Here is a 19,989-nt window from a genome sequence, read left to right on the forward strand (position 1 = left end):
AGGATACGACTCTGGCGGACAGATTTACACAGAGAGAAAGAATGTGTGTATGCATACATGACTTGTGCATGTGTGTATATATATACATATATATATACACACACACACACACACACACACACACATACATAATATGCATGATGCATTGTAGTATCAGGAGTAATGGAATTTATCTACATTGAAAGCGGGAGAAAAGATCACTTTGGTTTCCTTTGTGCTTTGCAGGTTGGGTAAACACTCTGGTAGGAGGTCAAAAGGAAGGAGCCAGAGGTTTTATGTTTTTCATCATTAATGTGGACTTGACTGAGGAAGGACTTTGTAAGTATTACACCATTTACTTTTTGATAAAAATTTATATTACATGGTTTATCTCTTTTATACTCTTATTCCATGAATATGATTTATATTGCAAATCTATAAGCTCTCAAATTTCTGTACTTTACAAGTTCACATTTCTGATTTTCCCATATAACTTGGCCCTCATGTCATAGGTGTTTTTTTAAAACTTGTAAATGAAAACTATGACAATTCTTGGAACATGTTAACCAACCTATCTTTCCAGTCTGAAGTGGGGGCTGGTATGTAGCCCATGTTCTTAATTCCTTTCCCTTTTGCTTCTCATCTCCTAATGCTGGTATTCCTGGGGCTGCTGCTCCTGTAGCATCTCCTTTGAAACTTTATTGATTCCACGGGCCCAGAATACCACTTCACAGGAGTGCTTGGGCCATGCCACCGATTGCTGGGAGGTGAGGACTTCATTTCTAAGAGGGACCATATTCTACTTGCCTTACTTTACCTTAGGAGTGGGCTCACGGATTTGAAGGATACAAGGACTGAACGATTTTTAAGTGTGCCCCTTTTTTCCAGTACATGTTGAAGATATAATTTTGCACATGTTTCAATACATTCAGAAGTTACGTACAGAAGGACCTCAAGAATGGGTTTTCCAAGAGTGCAAGGTACATTTGTTTCACCAAATTTTTTTTTAAGGAGCTTATCTATATTTTACAACCAATACGTGTGAATTAATTTAGATTGAAACTCATCAGTAACCCAGCTGAAATTTGAATTTTTTTTTTTAATTTTGAATAGTGGTAGATGAGCTATAGTGTTTCCTAAGCCTTGTTGTTACTTGCCTGAGGCCCAATTAACTTATAAGCTTCCCAAGGGGAAAGAAGGAACCAAAACCCTCCCTCAGAAGAAACCTAGTTTTTACTGAGCTGTGGTACCTCTCAATCCCTGTGCTACTATGCCCTGGCTATAAGTCCCAGTACCACTGGCAAAGACAATAATTCTCTTAGTCTGCTTGATGTATATTTAGTAAATTACTTAGTAAAGTTCAGGACCTAATATTGAAAAACAATAAAACATATTTCAGATAACCAAAGTGGGGGGTAGCTTTCCTTTTTATCTCAAAATTTTATTACTGAAGTGTGCCCTGCCCTTAAGAATAATTTTAAGTACTAATGCTTGGAAACAGTCTGGCTTTTGTTGTATTATTTATTGTATGAAACAAATGATGTTCATGCTTGAAAAATGTGACTTCGTTCTGAAGTGTCCGCTTTAAGATACTTTGACTTAAATTAATAAAATCCATTTATTTTTAATGTGAGAGATATCTTCTTTACCCATGCAGAATCTTGATCACTGGAGTCAGCTTAGACGTTAGCTTATTTCTTTTAACAGTTGTATCAGAAGGACTCTTTTCTTTTAGTGTACTTTTCTTGGCTCACCAAGATCAGATTCTGTGCACCTGGTACATTCTGCATGATATTCTATTTTCTCACCACTTTTTTGTGTAATAGTGATAAATTTTCATTCAATTTTTGCCTAGTTTTGCTTTTTGTTATATGTCCTTTGTGGTGAGCAGGGTTCTTTCAGAAATTTAAAAGGTTATTTTCTCATCTGATTTTTATGTCTCTGGACTATGTTTCCTCAAATACGTATAAAATTACCTTAGGCAAAAAAGGATGTTACTCAGAAAATTTGTGAAATTTAAAATGGAATAAAAGATAAGAACCAAAATTCTATGGTAGTGTATTTATCAGAGTTGTTTTGCTGTGCCTAATTAGATTAATTTTCTGTTTTAGGATTTGAATGCTGTTGCTTTTAGGTTTAAAGATAAAGAGAGACCTAGAGGTTATACATCTAAAATTGCAGGAATACTGCATGTAAGTAATTTTTTTAAAATTGTATGTAAGATATTTTGGAGTTACTTGGTATATTAATTTTGATGATTTCATTTATTTCTGATGTTGTATTTGAAGGGATTTATGGAAGAGGTTTTATGAGGTTGTAGGAAACTTCTGAGAGACTGTTCAGTATAAAACTTCGGTGTTCAATAAATTTTTAGCTTTCTATATTTTGATTCTCTGTGTTCTCAGAAAAAAAGTGATTTGCCTGCTGACTTTTTTTTTAATCTGTGGATACAAATTTCATATTTTCTACATAAAAATTTCGCATATATAAATTTAAAACAGGTATCAGTGGCAGTATGGCCTAATGAATAAGAGAGCTGGTCTTGGAGCCAGGAAGGCTTGAGTTCAAGTTTTGCTTCTCGACATATAATGGCTGCATGAAACTGACCAAGTCATTTAATCTGTCCATATTCCGGGCATCTGAGACTATGAAATTACAGAGAAAGGGCTGACCTATGTTGTAGAAGGAATTCCTGTATCTGAAAGTTCCATATGCCAATGAAATCACAGATTGAGTACCAGAGCCTATTCCAAAAACAAATAATCTGGAACAGTTGGGACTAAACCTCTTGCTTTTGTTTAAAAAGTCCTAAAATGTGTATGTGGCTTGATTCCCATGTTGCCAGCATTTTGTGACCAGAGGTGAGATGGTATTGTGTTACCCCATTACCAGAGGTAGCCTAAGTCACCATCCTGGGAACTGTATATTCTTGTGCTCTAGAGCTACCAATTAAATATTCATCTGCTTGTCCCACGCAGGTCCATGGTCTCAGAAGGACACATGTCCCAGTCTACCCAAAGGAATAGAAACTTTTTCAGAGTGGTTACAATTTATAAGACCTCTAGTCTTCCCAGATTATATAGCAAAGCCTTTTACCAGGCCCCTCTGAGGGGAGAGTAAAGCATGGTGATTGATTTCAAGGAAACTTAGGGTTTTGGAGCCAGCTAGATTGGGGTGGGGCAGAAATTTGGATAATTATTTTTGTTATTGTTGATCTTCGAAAATGGTTCAGATTAAGTACTCCCTTAAGATTATGGATCCTGTAGTTCATCTATCATCCAGTCCCCTCATTTTACAGATGAGGGAAATGAGGCCCAGAGATAATAAATGACTTGTCCAATTTTCAGAGATGGATTTTGAACCTAATTTCCAGATTTAGTTCCAAATGTTGGAATACAATTTGTGGTTGTGACCTTGTATAGATTTTATCTAGGTGCTAATTTAGCTCAGTCCTTGGCTATTCTTCCCTCTAATCTGCTTTAAGGAGGTGATTCACAGCAGTACAAAATACTAGGCTTACTGGCACAGCAGTTTTTGCCCAGCAGAGGGGAGTATATCTCTAATTGAGCTAGTCCTTTAAAAAAAATGCCCTGTAGGTGCCAGCATTTTACCATCAAACCTTTCTTTCTAGAGCACGCTGTCTAGTCTGTCTCACATTTGTGTTCAAACAAATAAAATGTTGCCTTAAAACAGACCAGTTTGTGGGACTAACTCACAAAAACTATCTAAAATACAAAGCCACCCCAAACCATGGGAAGGAGGAGAAAACTAGTATTTGAGAAACTTTACTGTTATGGGATAAAAAATTAATGGAGAAAGTCAAACCAATTCAACAAGCATTTATTAAGGTTTTCTTATGTATCAGGTACTGTGCTAAGCAAACACAGTTTCTGCCCTCAAGGAGCTCACAATCTAAAGAATCAGTAGAAAGGCAGAGGAATCAGGAAGTGAGAAAAACGGAGGAGGCCAGAGTTATGGGGTCATAGAATACCTAGAGGGGGCACCAAGAGTAGAGAGTGAGGTGTAAGGAGCTGGGGAAGGTAAGAAGGGGCCAGAGTATGAAGGACTTTGACTACAACAGAGCATTTTGTATTTGACCCTGGAGGTAATGGGGAACCACTGGAGTTTGATTAGGAGAATGACACAGTCAGAGCTGTGCTTCAGAAGATAAGTTTGACAACTGAGCGTAGGATGAACTGGATGGGGAAAGACTTGAAGCAGAAAGACCACCCAGAAGGCTTTTGAAGTATAGCCCAGGCATGAGGTGATTTTTAAGCCTGCACCGGAGTGGTGGCAGTGTCAGAGCAGAGAAGGGAATGTATCTGAGAGTTGTTACAAAGATAGATGTTGTAGAAGTACTTGGCAATAGATTAAATGTATAGGGGGCTTGGGGGTGGCAGAGAGTGAGGAGTTGAGGATGAAGCCTGGATTCCCAATCAAAGTGATAAAGATGATGGAGATGCCTTCAACAATGATAGGGAAGTGAGGAAGAGGGAAGCATTTAGGGGGAAAGATAATGAACATAGTGAAATAGAAATGTATTTGTTGTGTATTTTTAAAAAATATATGGCTATTTAGTATCTTAAGACTGCATTTTCTTTTTAAAGTATTATCCCCTAGAAGAAGTACTTGCAGCAGAATATTTGTTAGAAGAATTTCGTCCTGATTTAATAGAAATGGTTCTTGATAAACTGAGGCCAGAAAATGTTCGGTAAGTCATTCTGAGGATGACATTGTTATAAATTGTATTTTAAAAGACCAATGAAAATCAAAATAATTTTATAAGAGGAAACTTGTTTGTTTATCATGAATGACTTATTTATATAATTCAGTTTGTATCAGACGTTCAATAAATACTTCATTAATAAAGTTTGGGAATAAATTGGCAAAAAAAATTGATACAGTATTGTATTACCACATTCATTTAGATATCATTATCACTTTATATCCCCATTGCTATTTGAAGGATCATACTTAAAAAAATGGCATGTTGCTATTTGAAAAATGCCGTGCTACCTCTGTTATCTGTCGTGGGAAATCTAGAATTCCACATGAATATTTTAGAAGTAAATAACCACAACTTAACCCCATTCTGTGCCCCATTTAAAAATACTATTTTAGTGAGAATCTTCTTAAACTTCATTATGTATAACCCTGTTTTCTTAAAAAGACATTGTAGAGCATAATTTAACCTTTTCTTTATGACTCTGTCATAAAGGCAGTGAAGTAAGACAGTGTAACAGTGGAGTCAGAAGGATCATGGAATCATAGGATTTGGAAACAATGGGTGCCTGAGAGATCGTCCAGACCAGTCACTTTTTATTTACAGTTGAGGAAAGTCAGGCCCAGAGAGAAGTGATTTTCCAAAGGCCATTCGTCATTAAGACCATGAGTTATTATTGTGTTATAGCTTCCCCCATTCCCCTTTTCCTTCAAGGAAATCAGCTTAGTCACTTCTTGTTCCATGATGCCTACCTGCTTCCTTCTCTTCCCCACCAAAGCTGAAAGTATTCTCTTTCTCACATTTTCTAAGAGCACTTTCTCCGTCCTCATCATATTCTGTCTTGTGTTATATTTCAATATGTCTATTTTATATTTCTCCTTGTAAGCTCATTTAGAGCAAGGATTGTGATAACTTTAACTCTTGTATTCGTAGTGCCTTGGGGAGTGTCCTAATTTGATACATGTTTACTGAACATTTGTTCAACTGAATTGAATAGAACTGTAGCAGTTTCTGCTTTCAGCAGAAAGGCCTGCCTTTGGAACGCATGTACTTTCTGCATTGCTTCGTGCACACTTGTAACAAGGTTGTCTAATTTCTCAAACAGCAGGGCCTGGCTTCTTTGGTTTAAGATCTTTAATACGCTTAGGCTTTGCAACAGGTAGTTCAGTTTTCTTGAAGCTTTTCCTTTTTAAACTTGCTCCTTGGGTCTCCTACCAGTGGACTGTAAGAGCTGGTGGAGGACCTGAGAGGTCGTCTAATCCATCCTCTCTCGTTTTACTAACTACGAAACTGAGGCCTAGCAAACTGATTTCTCACGTTATTCAGTGAGAATTAGAACTATAATCTGGGTCTCCTCCGTTGTCCTGCATTAACATGCCAGCTGTCATGAGTTTCCCAGTTTGACCTGGAAGATTTATTGAACGCTGTTCTCAATTAAATCTGTGGCAGTGCTAGATCTATGCATCCTTGTGCCACTGAATATGAACTCCAGGCTACTGAAGTCTTGTTGTGAAAGTACATCCAGCCATGCTTCTGTAATTCCAAAATACCAAAGCTCACCTTGTACCCCATACACAAGAGTTATAGGTTTAGAATTTGCTTTGTCAATTTTGGGAATGACGGATTGAATCTTGGGTTTAAATCACATTGAGAAATGGAATTCTGCGCTTAGGTTTTAGTAATTGTGTTCATTTCTACAGAGGTAGAAATGTACTTACCTTTAAAACTTAAAACTAAAAAATGCAGCTAGTATAGAAAAAATTGGGTTTCATTATAGGAATATAGTGGACATATTTTTATCCATTGGAGTGCAAAAGGTAATCATGATCTCAAGAAACTTGAGTAGAATTTCTTATCTGGTTTATCCATTGGAACTTGGAATTCAATAGATATTAGACATAGTCACTTCTGGTTATAAACCAGATAATGGTTCCTTTTGCCAGATAATGAATTTTACTTTCTTAAGCTTAGAAAATGTGGCTGGTCTTCCCATGGAGGTCTTCTTTTATCTTGGTGTTTAGTCTGGTATAAATGCTCTTTCTGGAGAGACCAGACCTGGTATTTCATTAGTATAGAGAACACCTAGTGAAGAAACTCCTTCTACCAATGTAGATTGACACATGCTCAGTCATAGAGTCTCCTGGGACACTGTTAAGTAACTTGCCCTCAGGGTCAGCTAGACAGCAGGTGTCAGAGGTGGCACTTGAATCCAAGTCTTCCCAGTTGAAACCAGGTCACACTCCATTATGCTAAGCTGTCTCTCACATGCTAGTATCAAGGGTAAAAGGAATGGAGAGAAAGCATTTACCTTTGTGTTGTAGCTCTAATGTCCTCCTTTTGATGACTCTCAGCTTCCTGGGAGCTTCCCCATCAGCCTGATGAAAACGCGCTCAGTGACCCAGCTATCTGGCTTTTGTCCTCAATGAGAAGGAGGCACAAAAGATAGAGCGAGATCCCATCACAGGCTGGAATTGCTCTAGTTTCATTCTACCCTTTTCTGTTTGAATACTATTCTTGCTGGAGAAGATGGAAGCAAAACACAATATGAATATTTTTTCCTTTTCTCTGTCATTTGTTAGCATTTCTGCATCTTCCCTAAGCAGGTATCTCATCTTTTTCTTCCTTGCTATTAATATAGCCCATTACAAAGCCCATTTTGTTATTTTAACACTTTTTCATGATTGTCTTTTTCCTTTTTCTTTTTTTATTTTATTTATTTATTTAATATTTTTAGCTTTCAGCATTGATTTTCACAAGAGTTTGAAGTACAAATTTTCTCCCCATTTCTACCCTCCCCCCCCCACTCCAAGATGGCATATATTCTGATTGCTCCGTTCCCCAGGCAGTCCTCCCTTCTGTCACCCCCCTCCCCCCCATCCCCTTTTCCCTTACTTTATTGTAGGGCAAGATAGATTTCTATGCCCCATTGCCTGTATATCTTATTTCCTAGTTGCATGCAAAAACTTGTTTTTTTTAACATCTGCTTTTAAAACTTTTGAGTTCCAAATTCCCTCCCTTCTTCCCTCCCCACCCACACTCCCTAAGAAGGCCACATGTGTATCATTATGTAAAACCCTTCCACAATACTCATGTTGTAAAAGAATGTCTATATTTTGCTCCCTCCTATCCTATCCCCCTTTGTTCTCCCTTGACCCGGTCCCTTTTCAAAAGTGTTTGCTTTTGGTTACCTCCTTCCCCTATCTGCCCTCCCTTTTATTGTACGCCCTTTATTATCTCCTGCCATCTTCTTTCCTGTGAGGTAAGATACCCAATTGAGTGTGTATGTTATTCCCTCCTCAAGTTGAATCTGATGAGAGTAAGATTCACTCATTCCCCCTCACCTGCTCCCTCTTCCCTTCTAATAGACCGGACCGCAACTCAGATCTGAGCAGGCTCTGCACTCCTGGTCGGATCCGCCACTTAATTCCTCCCACCAAGGGGGCCTGGGGTCTGAAGCAACTGCAACTGTAGTTCTGTAGCTGCACCACCTCCGCTGACCCCCCAGGGTGGTGGCCAAACTGCAAACTCCTTTCACTCTGTCCCCGCAGTTTTTTTCCCACTAACCTTCTCTGTTGTCTTTTGTGTTTGTGGGTTGAGAAGTCTGGTAACTGCCACAGCTCACTGATTCAGGGTGCTAGGGCCTGTTCTGCCCATCTCCCAGTCTGGTTGGTCTGGGCACAGCCCACGCTGGGCTCTGCTCCGCTCCGCTCGCTCCCAGCCTCTTGCAATAGACCTTACCCAGCGACCATCCAGGCTGTCCTGGGCTGGAGCCCTGCTTCCTTCTGCTATTTCATTGGTTCTGCAGTTATAGAATTTGTTCAGAGCCATTTTTTATAGGTTTTTGGAGGGTCCTGGGGGAGAGCTTTAGGGGAGTCCCTGCTTTCCAGCTGCCATCTTGGCTCCGCCCCCATGATTGTCTTTTCTTTTGGGGGCTTTAATCTTTAGGTTTATGTTACTCTTGGTTGTCCTCTTTATCTGTATGTTTATCTTTCCATCTTTCATGCGTGTTCTTTTAAAATCTGAACTTAAAGCTACATGCTTTGAACACTATAAGCACTTGATGTTTTTTGACTAAAGTAGTGAATTCTTTGTTTAATAATATTAGATTTTTTTAGATGCTCCTACTTTTATTCTTTATTGGAATTATTAGAATTTATTTATGTATTTTTTTTTTAGAACTTTCCATCTATTATTTTAACTGTTAGGCATTTATTTTATACCGAGCACCATGCTGGATGCTCAGTGAAATTGCTAAGTTATATTGCCTTTTTTTTTTCCTGGTCTTTGGTTATAAGATGAAATTTAGAGATTGTGTAGTCCATCCAGATGACCAACCTCTAAATCCAATTAGGGAGACTAGAGTTTACATTTTCCTCATCTTCTTGAAAAGCATGAATAAAAAGGAATGTAACCATGCCTATTACAGCTTTCTTTAACTAGAACATGTCCAGTGACTGTATTATTATACCCAAGATACAATTTTTGTGTGGAATTTAGGAAAAGATCTGAAGGATAAAAATTGGTCAGTCTTTCTTTTCTCTGTTTCAAAATCTGCTTTCCTAAAGTCTAGGCTACTTGTCTGCTGTTTTCTATTCATCACTCCTATAAACTCTAGAGTTTTTCCTCCATCTTCTGAGAAATGAAATTATCAGCAAGGCAAGCCAAGAATTTGTCAGTTAATCTACTTTAAAAAAAAATTAGTCTCTTAGTAAATATCTGGGTATTTGAAGTCTCCTCTCTCTTCCCATAACTTAGCTTGCTTTTGCTTTGTGTCAGTTTGTAATCTGTTGTAGGAAAATGTTTTTCCATTATAGAAAATTCTATATTCCAATATTTTTCATCATAAGCTCTTCCATTATGTACTCTTACTTAGGCTTGCGGTTTTCTGTCATGTAAAATGTCAGTAATATCCATAAAAGCATGTTTACCTTGTATTAAAATTTCAGGTTCATTTTTTCCCCTATACTCTCTCAATTGTTATGTATACATCTGAGGCCATAAGTATTCCTCTTGACCATCTTTCCTCTTACTTTCACCTAAGAATTCAAGAAAATTTGCTTTCTTCACCATGCTTCTTTGTACTTTCACACATGTTGCCTTCACTTATTACCCAATTTTTGTAGCTTTATCTGTGTTCTTTTCTCCTTCCCTTTCAAACTCCAGTTTCAAGCCTTTTTTTAAAATCATGTTTATCATTTATTTACTAAATTCATTTTTTCTCCGCTTTTGACCGCCCGACTAGAGGATTAGTTGGAAATACCACTTGTGTCTCAAAGCCATTTTAGTTTCCTACCCAAGACTTCAGAGTCTCTTGAGATGCTTTCCAGATTAATTCTGGCTATATAATGTATTTGATTAGTGATCCAGTGGAAGCAGGTGGGTGTTTGGCAGGTTCTCTTTAGCATATTTCAGGGAGACAGCATGCCTTTTGATTTACCATATCTACCCACAGGTGCCTCTGTGTTCTTCAGCAGGGAATATCATCACTCTGCATCTTTTCCTTCTGGATGCTGTAACAGGACTTTTCTCATCTGTTCGTGCCTATGAACCCTCTTTGGTAGCCAAGTAAAGCATGAGATGTTGGTGCTTCTTCAGAGTAGCCAAAGTTCCTTTCCTAGTAGAAACTCATTTCTGTCATTTAAAATTTCTTTTTTCTATTCTGTTACCTTCTACTACTCACTAACTTCTTGACATTGGTTTAAGTTCTCTTTTTTCCCTTCAGAATCTTTGTTCCTGGCTTCTTTCCTGTTTTATTTTTGTCTCTGATTCTTGAGTACCTAGCATCTAGAATGGTACTTAGTACAAAGTAAGCGCTCAAAAAAATTCTTGCTGAATTGGATTGTTTTTTCCCCAATTCTAGCCTAGGAATTTTTCCATCCTCTCTTAAATAATCAAAGCAAAACGATGTTTTTCACACCCTAATACTTTCTCTGATAGCAGGTACACCATATTTACAGGAGATCTAATTGATGACTACTTCACATAAGAAAAGAAACACAGTGTCTACCCTGCCAGCCACCGTACCTTGGGGTAGAGTCTGAAAGCATTTCTCTGTCCTACCAGGATTTTCTTAGGTCCTACCAGGATTCTTTTGATGTCTGCATCAATTAATAGTTCCTCGTAGATGTATTGGTTTACAACTGTTTTCTGTCCCTTTTTGTTCTTAGGGTTGCAATAGTTTCCAAATCTTTCGAAGGACAAACAGATCAAACAGAAGAGTGGTATGGAACACAGTACAAACAGGAGGCTATACCAGATGAGGTCATCGAGGTAAGCTTAACAGAAATCAGTGAAGAAGGTTTAAAATAAATCGAGAAAAAAGTTCTTTATTCTTCCAAAATCTAAAACATTTTTAAAAGCCATCGTTTCTGGTTTCATTTTTGTCTGCACATCCTTCTGTTAACTTAAAGGGAGTCAAAGGATAGAATGGAAGCCTTGTGACTTGTGACAGTCCTGATAGACAGACAGGTGGAGGTTGGGGGGTGGGAAGGGGCGGGGTAGGGAGGAGAAGGGGAAGAAGAGGGGAGAGTACAGGGATAAAGGGAGAGACATTGTTTTTAGTGTTTTCTCAATGTAATTGCTGTTTCTGGCATATACCATCTGAAATAAGCAGTACTTTAGGGAGCTTTGATAGCCTCCACATTTTAAAAGGGGAGCCCTAGAGTTTTTAAATGTGACAGAAACAATTCTGTTAGCTCCATCAATCCAAGAAGTGGGCAAAGTTGAAACCTCATGTTCTGGTGCTGTCTCCTCCCATTTGGTGGTAATGAAGGTAGATGTAAGAATAGTTTAAAATAAACTTTTCTTTTTACAAAATTTTAACTAAACAGTGACCATTAACAAATGTAAGCATTCAGAATAAAAAGAAGCAAATGAAATGAAATGTGATTCTACGTGAAAATCTTAAGCTCTAAATTATTCAAAAATTTTAAAGCTAAATTTAAACCCCAAAAATATCCTTTTTACTTCTGTTTCTCAAGCTTATTTCGCTTTATTGTATTCTTCTAATTTTATTATTCTTATTTATTTTTTCATAGCTAGTATATATATTCTGATTCTGTTTTCTTCACTTTAGGACTCTGTCAGTCTTCCATTTTCCTGTTCCTCCCATAGCTCAGTACTATTCCATTATGTTTATGCAAGATTTGTTCATTTAGTCTCCATTCATCAGGATATATGAGACATTTATAGGGTTTTTGCTATTATGAGTAAAGCTAACATGGATATATTTTTCCTTGCAATAACTTTAGGTGAATCAAAGTGTATGGAATAGTCTCTTTAATAACAATAAAACCAGTAGCAACTCTTTTAAAACAAATTCTTTAGCACTCACTAGCAGGTAGTAGAAAGAACATTGGCGCTAGGAGTCAAGAGCACCAGCTATGTTCCAGACCCAGCTCTGGCACTCTTTAGCTGTGTGACCCCACAGAGGTCTTAGTGATCTTTTAACCTTTTGGGGGCTTCCTTTTTCTCATGAAGTGAGAGGCTTGCACTAGATGGTTTCTATAGTCCCCACTAACTCTTTAACAGCCTATGATTTTATCATTACTTGTGAAGTGCTACCCAATCTGCACTATTTGTTCTTCATGGAGATTGAATCTGTTATTACCTCCTTAAAAGTCAAGGCTGTTAGAAGGGTCAGTTACTATAGGATGAATTTTCAGCCACAGCAACTCTCAGAAAGGTGGTCTAAGGTGCAGAGGAAATGTGATTTCCTTTGGTAAATGTGATAAGGGAGCAAGAGGGGCAGTGTGGTATAGTGGATAGAGAACTGGGCTCATAGGCAGGCTGGGATAATAGCGGATATTTATCTAGAGCTTCATGTTCCAGGCAGTTTGCTAAGCGTTTTACAAATATTATCTCAATTGATCTTCAGCCACAACCCTGGGAGGTGGGTGGTTTTCTTATCCTCATTCTATAAATGAGATAACTGAGGCAGACAGAGGTTAAGTGGCTTGTCCAGGACCACACAGCTGGTGAGTGTCTTAGGAAGGGTTTAAATTCACACTTTTTGACTCCAGGCCCAGCGCTCTGTGTAGTCGGGTGCCACCAGCAACCCTTGTCCTGGTATTCAAGTTCCCATTCTGACACGTTCTGACTCTGTGACTTTGGACAAGTCATTTAACCTTGCATCGTTCTAGGCAACTCTCTGAGACTTTTACATTGCACAGCAGGTGCTGACCCACATTGCTGGAGGGAGGACTCACCAGGAAGTTGTCCATGCTAGTGCAATCAGTTAGTCTTTGTTCTATTCCTTTTAGTAGAAGGGAGTTCTCAATGGTGAAGTTCTTTAAGCATTTAAGTGAGATGGAAAACAAGATTATAACTCACAGTAGAAGAGAATAATCTTTAGATTAAATATTTCCTTGCTTATTTAATGGAAGGGAGAGCATGGTATAGTAGTGCATTGGACTTGGGAGTCAGAAGACATGAGTTCTTGTCCTGGCTCCACTGGTCATGTAGCCATGGGAAAGTCATTGACCCTTTCTGAGACACAATTCTGTCATCTGTGGATGACTACTGGAGTAGTAATCCTTTAAATATCTTTCTCATAGAGTTGTTTTGAGGAAAACGCATTAACATAATTATTACTAGGCACAAAACTAGTGTGATAGAAATTCAACTCAGTGATTAAGACAGCTGCATCCTAGCTTAGATGTGGGGTCCCAGTGTTACACTCAGCCTTCTCTCTAAATTACTGATTTAGCTAAAAGCTCAGTTATGAGTAGAAAGTTTGAAAGGTGGGGAAAGAAGTGATTTGAGCCTGGCCATGGATGTAGGCTGAGTTAGAGAAGTTCTAGCTAGCCTGCCCATCAAGATATGGAAAGACCTAACTTTCCACAGCTAAAAAATAGTCAATTCTAAAAATACAGATAGGTGAGTTGGGTGATAAGGTTAGCCCTTGGCCTGCTTCCTTCCCTATACATATTTAATTTAATTGTTTTACCATGCACACAGTTTATGAATTATTTTATTTTACATTAATGATGGTGACTGGTTAGTTTAGTTCATTATTATGCCATGCAAATAAGGCACCACCATCATGGGTGTGATTCTAATGTTCCTGTGGGTACCAAGCTAAGTTTTTTTCCATCACCATCCATTATACCCCAGACTTAGCAAACGAAGGAATCTGGTCAGAAGGGGTGACGAGGGTGTAAATGTACATAGATGGTTCAGTATAAAACCAGTGGGTCTTTAGTAGTATGTGCTTATCTGTTGGGTGTAAAAGCTGTCACATTCATGCTCTGGCACAATATTGCCCTTTAAATCCTTTTACAGAAGAGGAATTTAAAGAACTTTTGGGCCCATTTAATTTGCTCTCATTTTCATTCCAGAAATGGAAAAATGCTGACTTAAATGGAAAGTTTAAGCTTCCAACGAAGAATGAATTTATTCCTACAAATTTTGAGATCTTGCCGCTAGAAAAGGAAGCAACATCGTACCCTGCTCTTATTAAGGTAAGCATTGGAGTTTGTATCTCATAATTTCAGTGCTGGGTCTGATAGAAGGAAAACCATATATATTTATTTTCTTGATGATAGCTTAGCATTTGGTGTTGTGTCCAATATAGTGTCTGTAATCTCAGAGAATTAATTTGTAATTCAGAAGAATGGATAGCCAACAAAGCTTTTTAAAAGACTGGAAAATAAGTTCTGTGGAGACAGGTGAAAAGAACTGGGATGATTTTTCTTTGAAGGAGAAAAAAGGTTAAGTTGTAGCAAGTACTTTAACTGAATTGTATATAGAAGAGAGTGACTTTGCTCTCTGTTTTCCAAAGCGGTTGCTTTGTTAACCACCCAGTAAAACGAAAATGAGTTTATTCTGACATTTTAAAAATTATGTGGAAATTTTGTAAAACCTTAGAATTGCTCATTAAGGTCAGTATTTGTGCTTCTAGTCATTGAAATGTTTTGAAGCAAGCTAGATTTTCATCTGTCTGAAACAAAAGTTCTTAACCTGGGGTCTATAGACTTAAAATTTTTTTTTAATAACTCTTGATAGAATTTGTTTCATTTGTAATCCCATGTATTTTATTTTATTAATTTAAAGATACTGTTCTGAGGAGGGAAAAATTCATAGGCTTTACTAGACAGCTAGAGGTGGGGGACACAGAAGAGCCCTAGTTTAGAGCCATTGCATGAAATTCGGGATGGGGATTGTGTGACTCAGTTCTTTCAGTCCTATGCCAATTTCTCCTGTTTCTGTTTTTCTGCCTTAGTTATTACTTGCTATCTTTATGATGTTGAAATTCCTTAGAATTAGAGATTACAGTTTTCCTTATGTAAAATTTAACTTTTCTTTTTAACAGCTTTATTCCAATTCACTTATTTTTACAAATTAGGAAATAGAGGCTCTCATCTATAAAATAAAAGTATTAGACTGGATCATTAAGTTCCCTTCTTAGGATTCAGAATCTAGTGACCCATCATTGTGATCAACATAGTAATGTGGAAATTTGTATTTGATCCGAGGATATGATTTAACTAATACCTATGAATTTCAAGCAATCCACGCTATCTACCCATATTCCTCTGGCCCTTTCATCACTGATTCTCACTATCCAAGACACTAACGATTCTCTCATCCTTTGGGTGGACCAACTCAAAATATCTGTGACCTCCTGCTGAGTAAAATCCTCAAGCACCTCTCTGAACACTGTGTTGCCTCCCTGGTTCTTCTGCTTTCTTCTTAGTGTTGGACGTATGTCTCCCTGAGGAGCTTCACCAAACATTGCTTCATTTTCTTCCTGGAAGTCGTCATGGCAACTAGACTCCACCAATCCCCTTTCCATCTGAGTTTTCTCCTGCAACAGTTTGTCTCTGCTTTCACACATAAGGCGATAGCCTGTTGGCAAAATCCACCCTGTCCTACACACCCCTACCAGTTGTTTCCCTGGTTTTATTGGTATTCCTTGCAAACGTCTTTCTAAATTTCTGGGTTCTCCCTTCTGTAGCCTCGGTTCCCAGTTTTCACGGGGTCCAGTGCTTTTAGTCCATTCCCTTGCTAGGGAGGAATAAGGTAAATCCTCCCGTCCTGGGATATCCGTTTCTTCCTCTAAAGCCCACTTGCCTCCAAATAGAGATCTGATACTTCGCAATCCTGTTCGTGATGCCAAATGTATTGCCAAGGCAATATGCACAGCCGTTGCTATTACTATAAATATGCTGGAGTGATTCTGAATCACAAAATATAACAGACTCTCCACATAGAAGACAGAAGCAAAACATTTATTCAGACACCAGAAAGCCAAATCCCAACACCAGTAAACCCAATCCATCACAGCTACAAAGAAGTTAATACACATTATCACTACAGAGAGCAACTCCATCCCAAAGCCTTCCCACAAACACTTGCCTGCATCCTCTCTCTCCCACGACTCTAACTGCTCTGATTCCGCTTCCTCTCTGCTCTAACCTTCCTGATCCACCCGTTCAGCAAGTTCCTCCTAACCACGTGACTTAAGCAGGTCGCATGGGCATATTAATGGATGGAAAAGTTCTTCAAATTAAGCAAAAATACATTAACACAGCAGTCAGCTAGATTTTGAGTGAATCAACCGTTTTCCCTAAAAAATGATAAATTAAATAATTTACTTCTGTGTAAGCACCTATATATAATACATCATATATGTGTTTACTCTTCTTAGAAAATAAGCCTTCACTTCAGTTCAGTACAATTTAAAACACATTTTGTTCAGAATATGTTGTTAGGAACTGGTGAAGATTCAACGTTTAGGGAAGACTCGGTTTCCCTTATGGAGTTTAGCATGTAGAGTAGATGTTTTAAAGCTGTTTTGTATCTTGTACCCCTTTGGCGACACTGTGGGGAAGCCTATGGCCTCTTCAGAAGGTTGCATAAAATAAAAATTAAAGGATTATAATGGAAAGTAATTATATTGAAATATAGTTATCAAAAATATTCTTAAGAAGAAAGCTTACAGACCTCAGATTAAGATCTTCCTCTCCCTTCCCGCTGCCAGGAGAATATGATACATATGCAGATATGATATCTATTATCATATTATGTAGGTGTAATAAGTGCACTATGGAAGTACAAGACAAAGTGTTATAATGATTTTGAGACAATGTCTTTTTAGCAGTGAATTATTGGAAAGCTTCATGGAAGGAGTAACGTTTGAATTGAGCTATAAACGCTGTGTTAGGAATTCAGTAGGAGGTGAGGAAGATGGTAGATATTCCCAAATACAAGGTAAAGTTATGGAAGCAGTTAAGAGAAGGGTGTGTTAGGAGGGGGGGAATTAGAGAAGCATGGTACATGTAAAGGATAGTAGTGTAAAATAAAATTAATTTGGAAAGGTAGGCTCCAGGTTGTAGATAGCTTTTAATACCAGGTAGAGTAAGTGGAACTTTTTTGGTAGGCAGTAGAGAATCTGTTTTGAATGGTCTGCTGGGTGAAGGTCTTTAAACAGACTCAGTTCATGCAAAGGGAAGATTAATCTGACAGTGATATGGAAGATAGTTTGGAAGCGTGAAAACCAGATTGCAGCAGTACAGGATAGTACTGAGGAGGGGGCTTGGGTTAGGGAAGTGATGGTGGGAATAGACAGAAGGGAGTGGCTCCTGGAAAGACTGGGGAAGTAGACTTAGCAGTGCTTAATAAGACATGGCAGAGAGTACTGAGGTTCTAAGCAGGGGAAGGTGATTAAATGCTAGTAGTGCTACTGGTTGAAATGTGAAGTCAGAAGGTGGAATTAGCTTAAGGGGAAAGCTGATCGTCTCAGCTATTATTTTAGTGTAAGCTACAGAGAAACAAATTTGTTATACCTCTGCCTCTTTTGAGTGTTTGAATGACTTCAGATGAGCTTCTGGCTCTCTTATGCACAAAAGAAATTCAACTAATCATGCCAGAAATCTTAGGGATGTTGTAGTCCTTTAATTCGAGTTAGGTACAGAACCAAGAAGAGGGCCCTGTGCACATCCTCACCCCCTTCCAACCTCTATTCTTCCCCTCCTGTTGTTATTTATTCCCCAAAGAGATGGGGGAGAATAAGATTCCTGTTGACTAAACCCCATCCAGCACTGAACTAGCAAATGGTGTAGGCAGGGATTGCTTATTTCAGTGGCAGACAGTAAATAGTCTGCCCCTCTAACTGCATAATAAATGATAAGATTGTGAATGTTCTGGGTGGTTGAACAAAAGGCCTTCCAGGAAATCTCTTCTGTCATCCTGGCCACAGGTGAAGAATAATGGAAAGTTTGAACATGAACTGCCCTTCTTTATCCTAACAAAACAATTTGTTTCTTTGTCATAGGACACAGCCATGAGCAAACTTTGGTTTAAACAAGATGACAAATTTTTCTTACCAAAAGCTTGTCTCAACTTTGAATTTTTCAGGTATGTAATACAACAAATTTAGCAATTTTATTTCTTAAATTTTGTTATTCTTTCAGGCTATAGGACTACAAATAAAGGAAGTTTGTTTAGAGAAGGGCAAGTTGATAGGATCTGTTTGATCTTCAAATAATAGAAAGATACTATTTGAGTGATCTCCCTTTCTAATAAATTCAGAACAAAAGATAATGAGCTGAATCTTCAACTGAAGTATATATAGTAGATTTTAGGACAGACTTTATAACACTGAGGGTTGCAGAACATGGAGAAGGTTATGTAATTAAAGAAAAAATAGATCACTTTTTTCCAGGAATGGGTAAATAATTTTGCCTAAAGCCACAGGGATGGGCTGAATAATTTCTTAAGGTTTCATTCTTCCCTGTAAAATTGCTTATTCTAGATGCCAGCCTGACTTGTTCTCATTTAAATAAATAGAAGGAAAAAGCTTAGTAAAATTTTTAAGTGAATAATTTCTCATTTTAGATTTCTATTAATCTGAGTTGATTATTGTTCTAATTGGAGAAATATTTTTATCTCCAGGTTTTATTACAGTAATTTGTTAAGAAATCCATATTACCGAATTTTAGAATTATAGAATTTTTCAAGTTATTCTTATGATTAGTGTGGGTTTAAATACCATCACCTTTGTCACCAGCTCTTCGAATACAGTGACTTTTAAATGTTTGTTTCATATTTGAAGCAGAAAGACCTGGAGAGAGAGTGTGTGTGTGTGTGTGAGTATGTGTGTGTGTCTGTGCATGTGTGTCTGTATGTGTGTGTGTCCGTTTGTGTGTACTCTTATGTTTTTTTGGGAGAAAAGCAGAAGGAATTTCTGAAAAAAAAAATAGCCGTTTCTGTAAAAGTTGAATCAAGATTGTTGGAGTGCAAAGACTGTTTGATAGCACAAAATTAATACATGATTTAGAGATGTGCAGATTTGAATTCTTGCATCACACATTGACTTTCGTGTTAAATTTTGAAGATGATTAAGATTACTATGAAGCTGATTTTATGTTCTGATCATTCACATTGACATTTTAAAGCAAAATTAAAATCTTACAATATTATTTCATTGTATGAATGTACATATTAGCTTTTCTGTTAAACCCATTGGGAAATTGTTTCTTTTGTATTCTGACAATTGTTCAGCAAAGGAGACATCCATATCATCTTTAGAGTAAATCAATGATTAATGTTTCAAAGATATCAAAAGAAAATGCAGAAGAAAATGGCAGTGTATTATGTAAGCATTCATATGTTTCTGTCTGGAAGAAGCATTCTCAGTGGAAACCAATTTACGCACCAAGTTTTAGAACATCATCTATTCCTGATCATCCATTCTAAACACACATTTAATTAAGAACTGTTTATTAGGAGTAAATCTCCATTGAAGAAAAGGGATGATAAAGGGAATTTATAAACTTTATAGTGAGGATAGAATCTTCTATTTTCTAAAGGGTGATTTTGTTGCCTACATTTTTACATGTCTTTTGAAGCTTCCTAAGAGATTTATATTACTCTAGTTAATTTTACAGTCATTTTTGATAAGAGATTTTCCATTTTTTCTTTGTGATTTATGAAGGTATTAGGTGATCACATTAAAAAGGAATCCTTGCCTTGCATGCTTTGTTGACATAGGTCACTAAGCTATACGGCTTTCTAAGGTGAGAATGGGTTAGCAGCAAGGATTTGGTGTCCATACCATGGTAGCCCAGGTTGCCTTTGAGGCCAGGGCGCTGAGGTAGCAGTGGTACAATACAGAAAAGGAACACTGGATCTGGGTTCAAGGCCCAGCTCTGTAATTATTGAGCACATCATTCTGAAGCCTCTGCTCTTTGTTTATAATATGATTGAATTGAACTAGAATAAACTTCTCTTTTCTGCTTTAAATCTCATGATCCTAAGTACAAAAGTTAGACTTGCTCACACTT

General features: G+C 37.6%; 1 protein-coding gene across 1 annotated transcript in view; it reads left to right on the forward strand.

Annotated features, from left to right (window-relative positions):
* IDE (insulin degrading enzyme) overlaps positions 1-19,989 on the forward strand; it is a 111,959-nt gene that overhangs the window by 58,574 nt on the left and 33,396 nt on the right. The window contains exons 8-14 of the mRNA XM_036734627.1: positions 226-318; positions 868-959; positions 2,091-2,171; positions 4,587-4,690; positions 10,870-10,972; positions 14,041-14,163; positions 17,979-18,061. Coding sequence (XP_036590522.1) covers positions 226-318; positions 868-959; positions 2,091-2,171; positions 4,587-4,690; positions 10,870-10,972; positions 14,041-14,163; positions 17,979-18,061 — 679 coding nt within the window. The remainder of the gene's footprint in view (positions 1-225; positions 319-867; positions 960-2,090; positions 2,172-4,586; positions 4,691-10,869; positions 10,973-14,040; positions 14,164-17,978; positions 18,062-19,989) is intronic.

The sequence above is a fragment of the Trichosurus vulpecula genome, chromosome 8 (assembly GCF_011100635.1).
Source record: "Trichosurus vulpecula isolate mTriVul1 chromosome 8, mTriVul1.pri, whole genome shotgun sequence".
NCBI lineage: Eukaryota > Metazoa > Chordata > Mammalia > Diprotodontia > Phalangeridae > Trichosurus > Trichosurus vulpecula.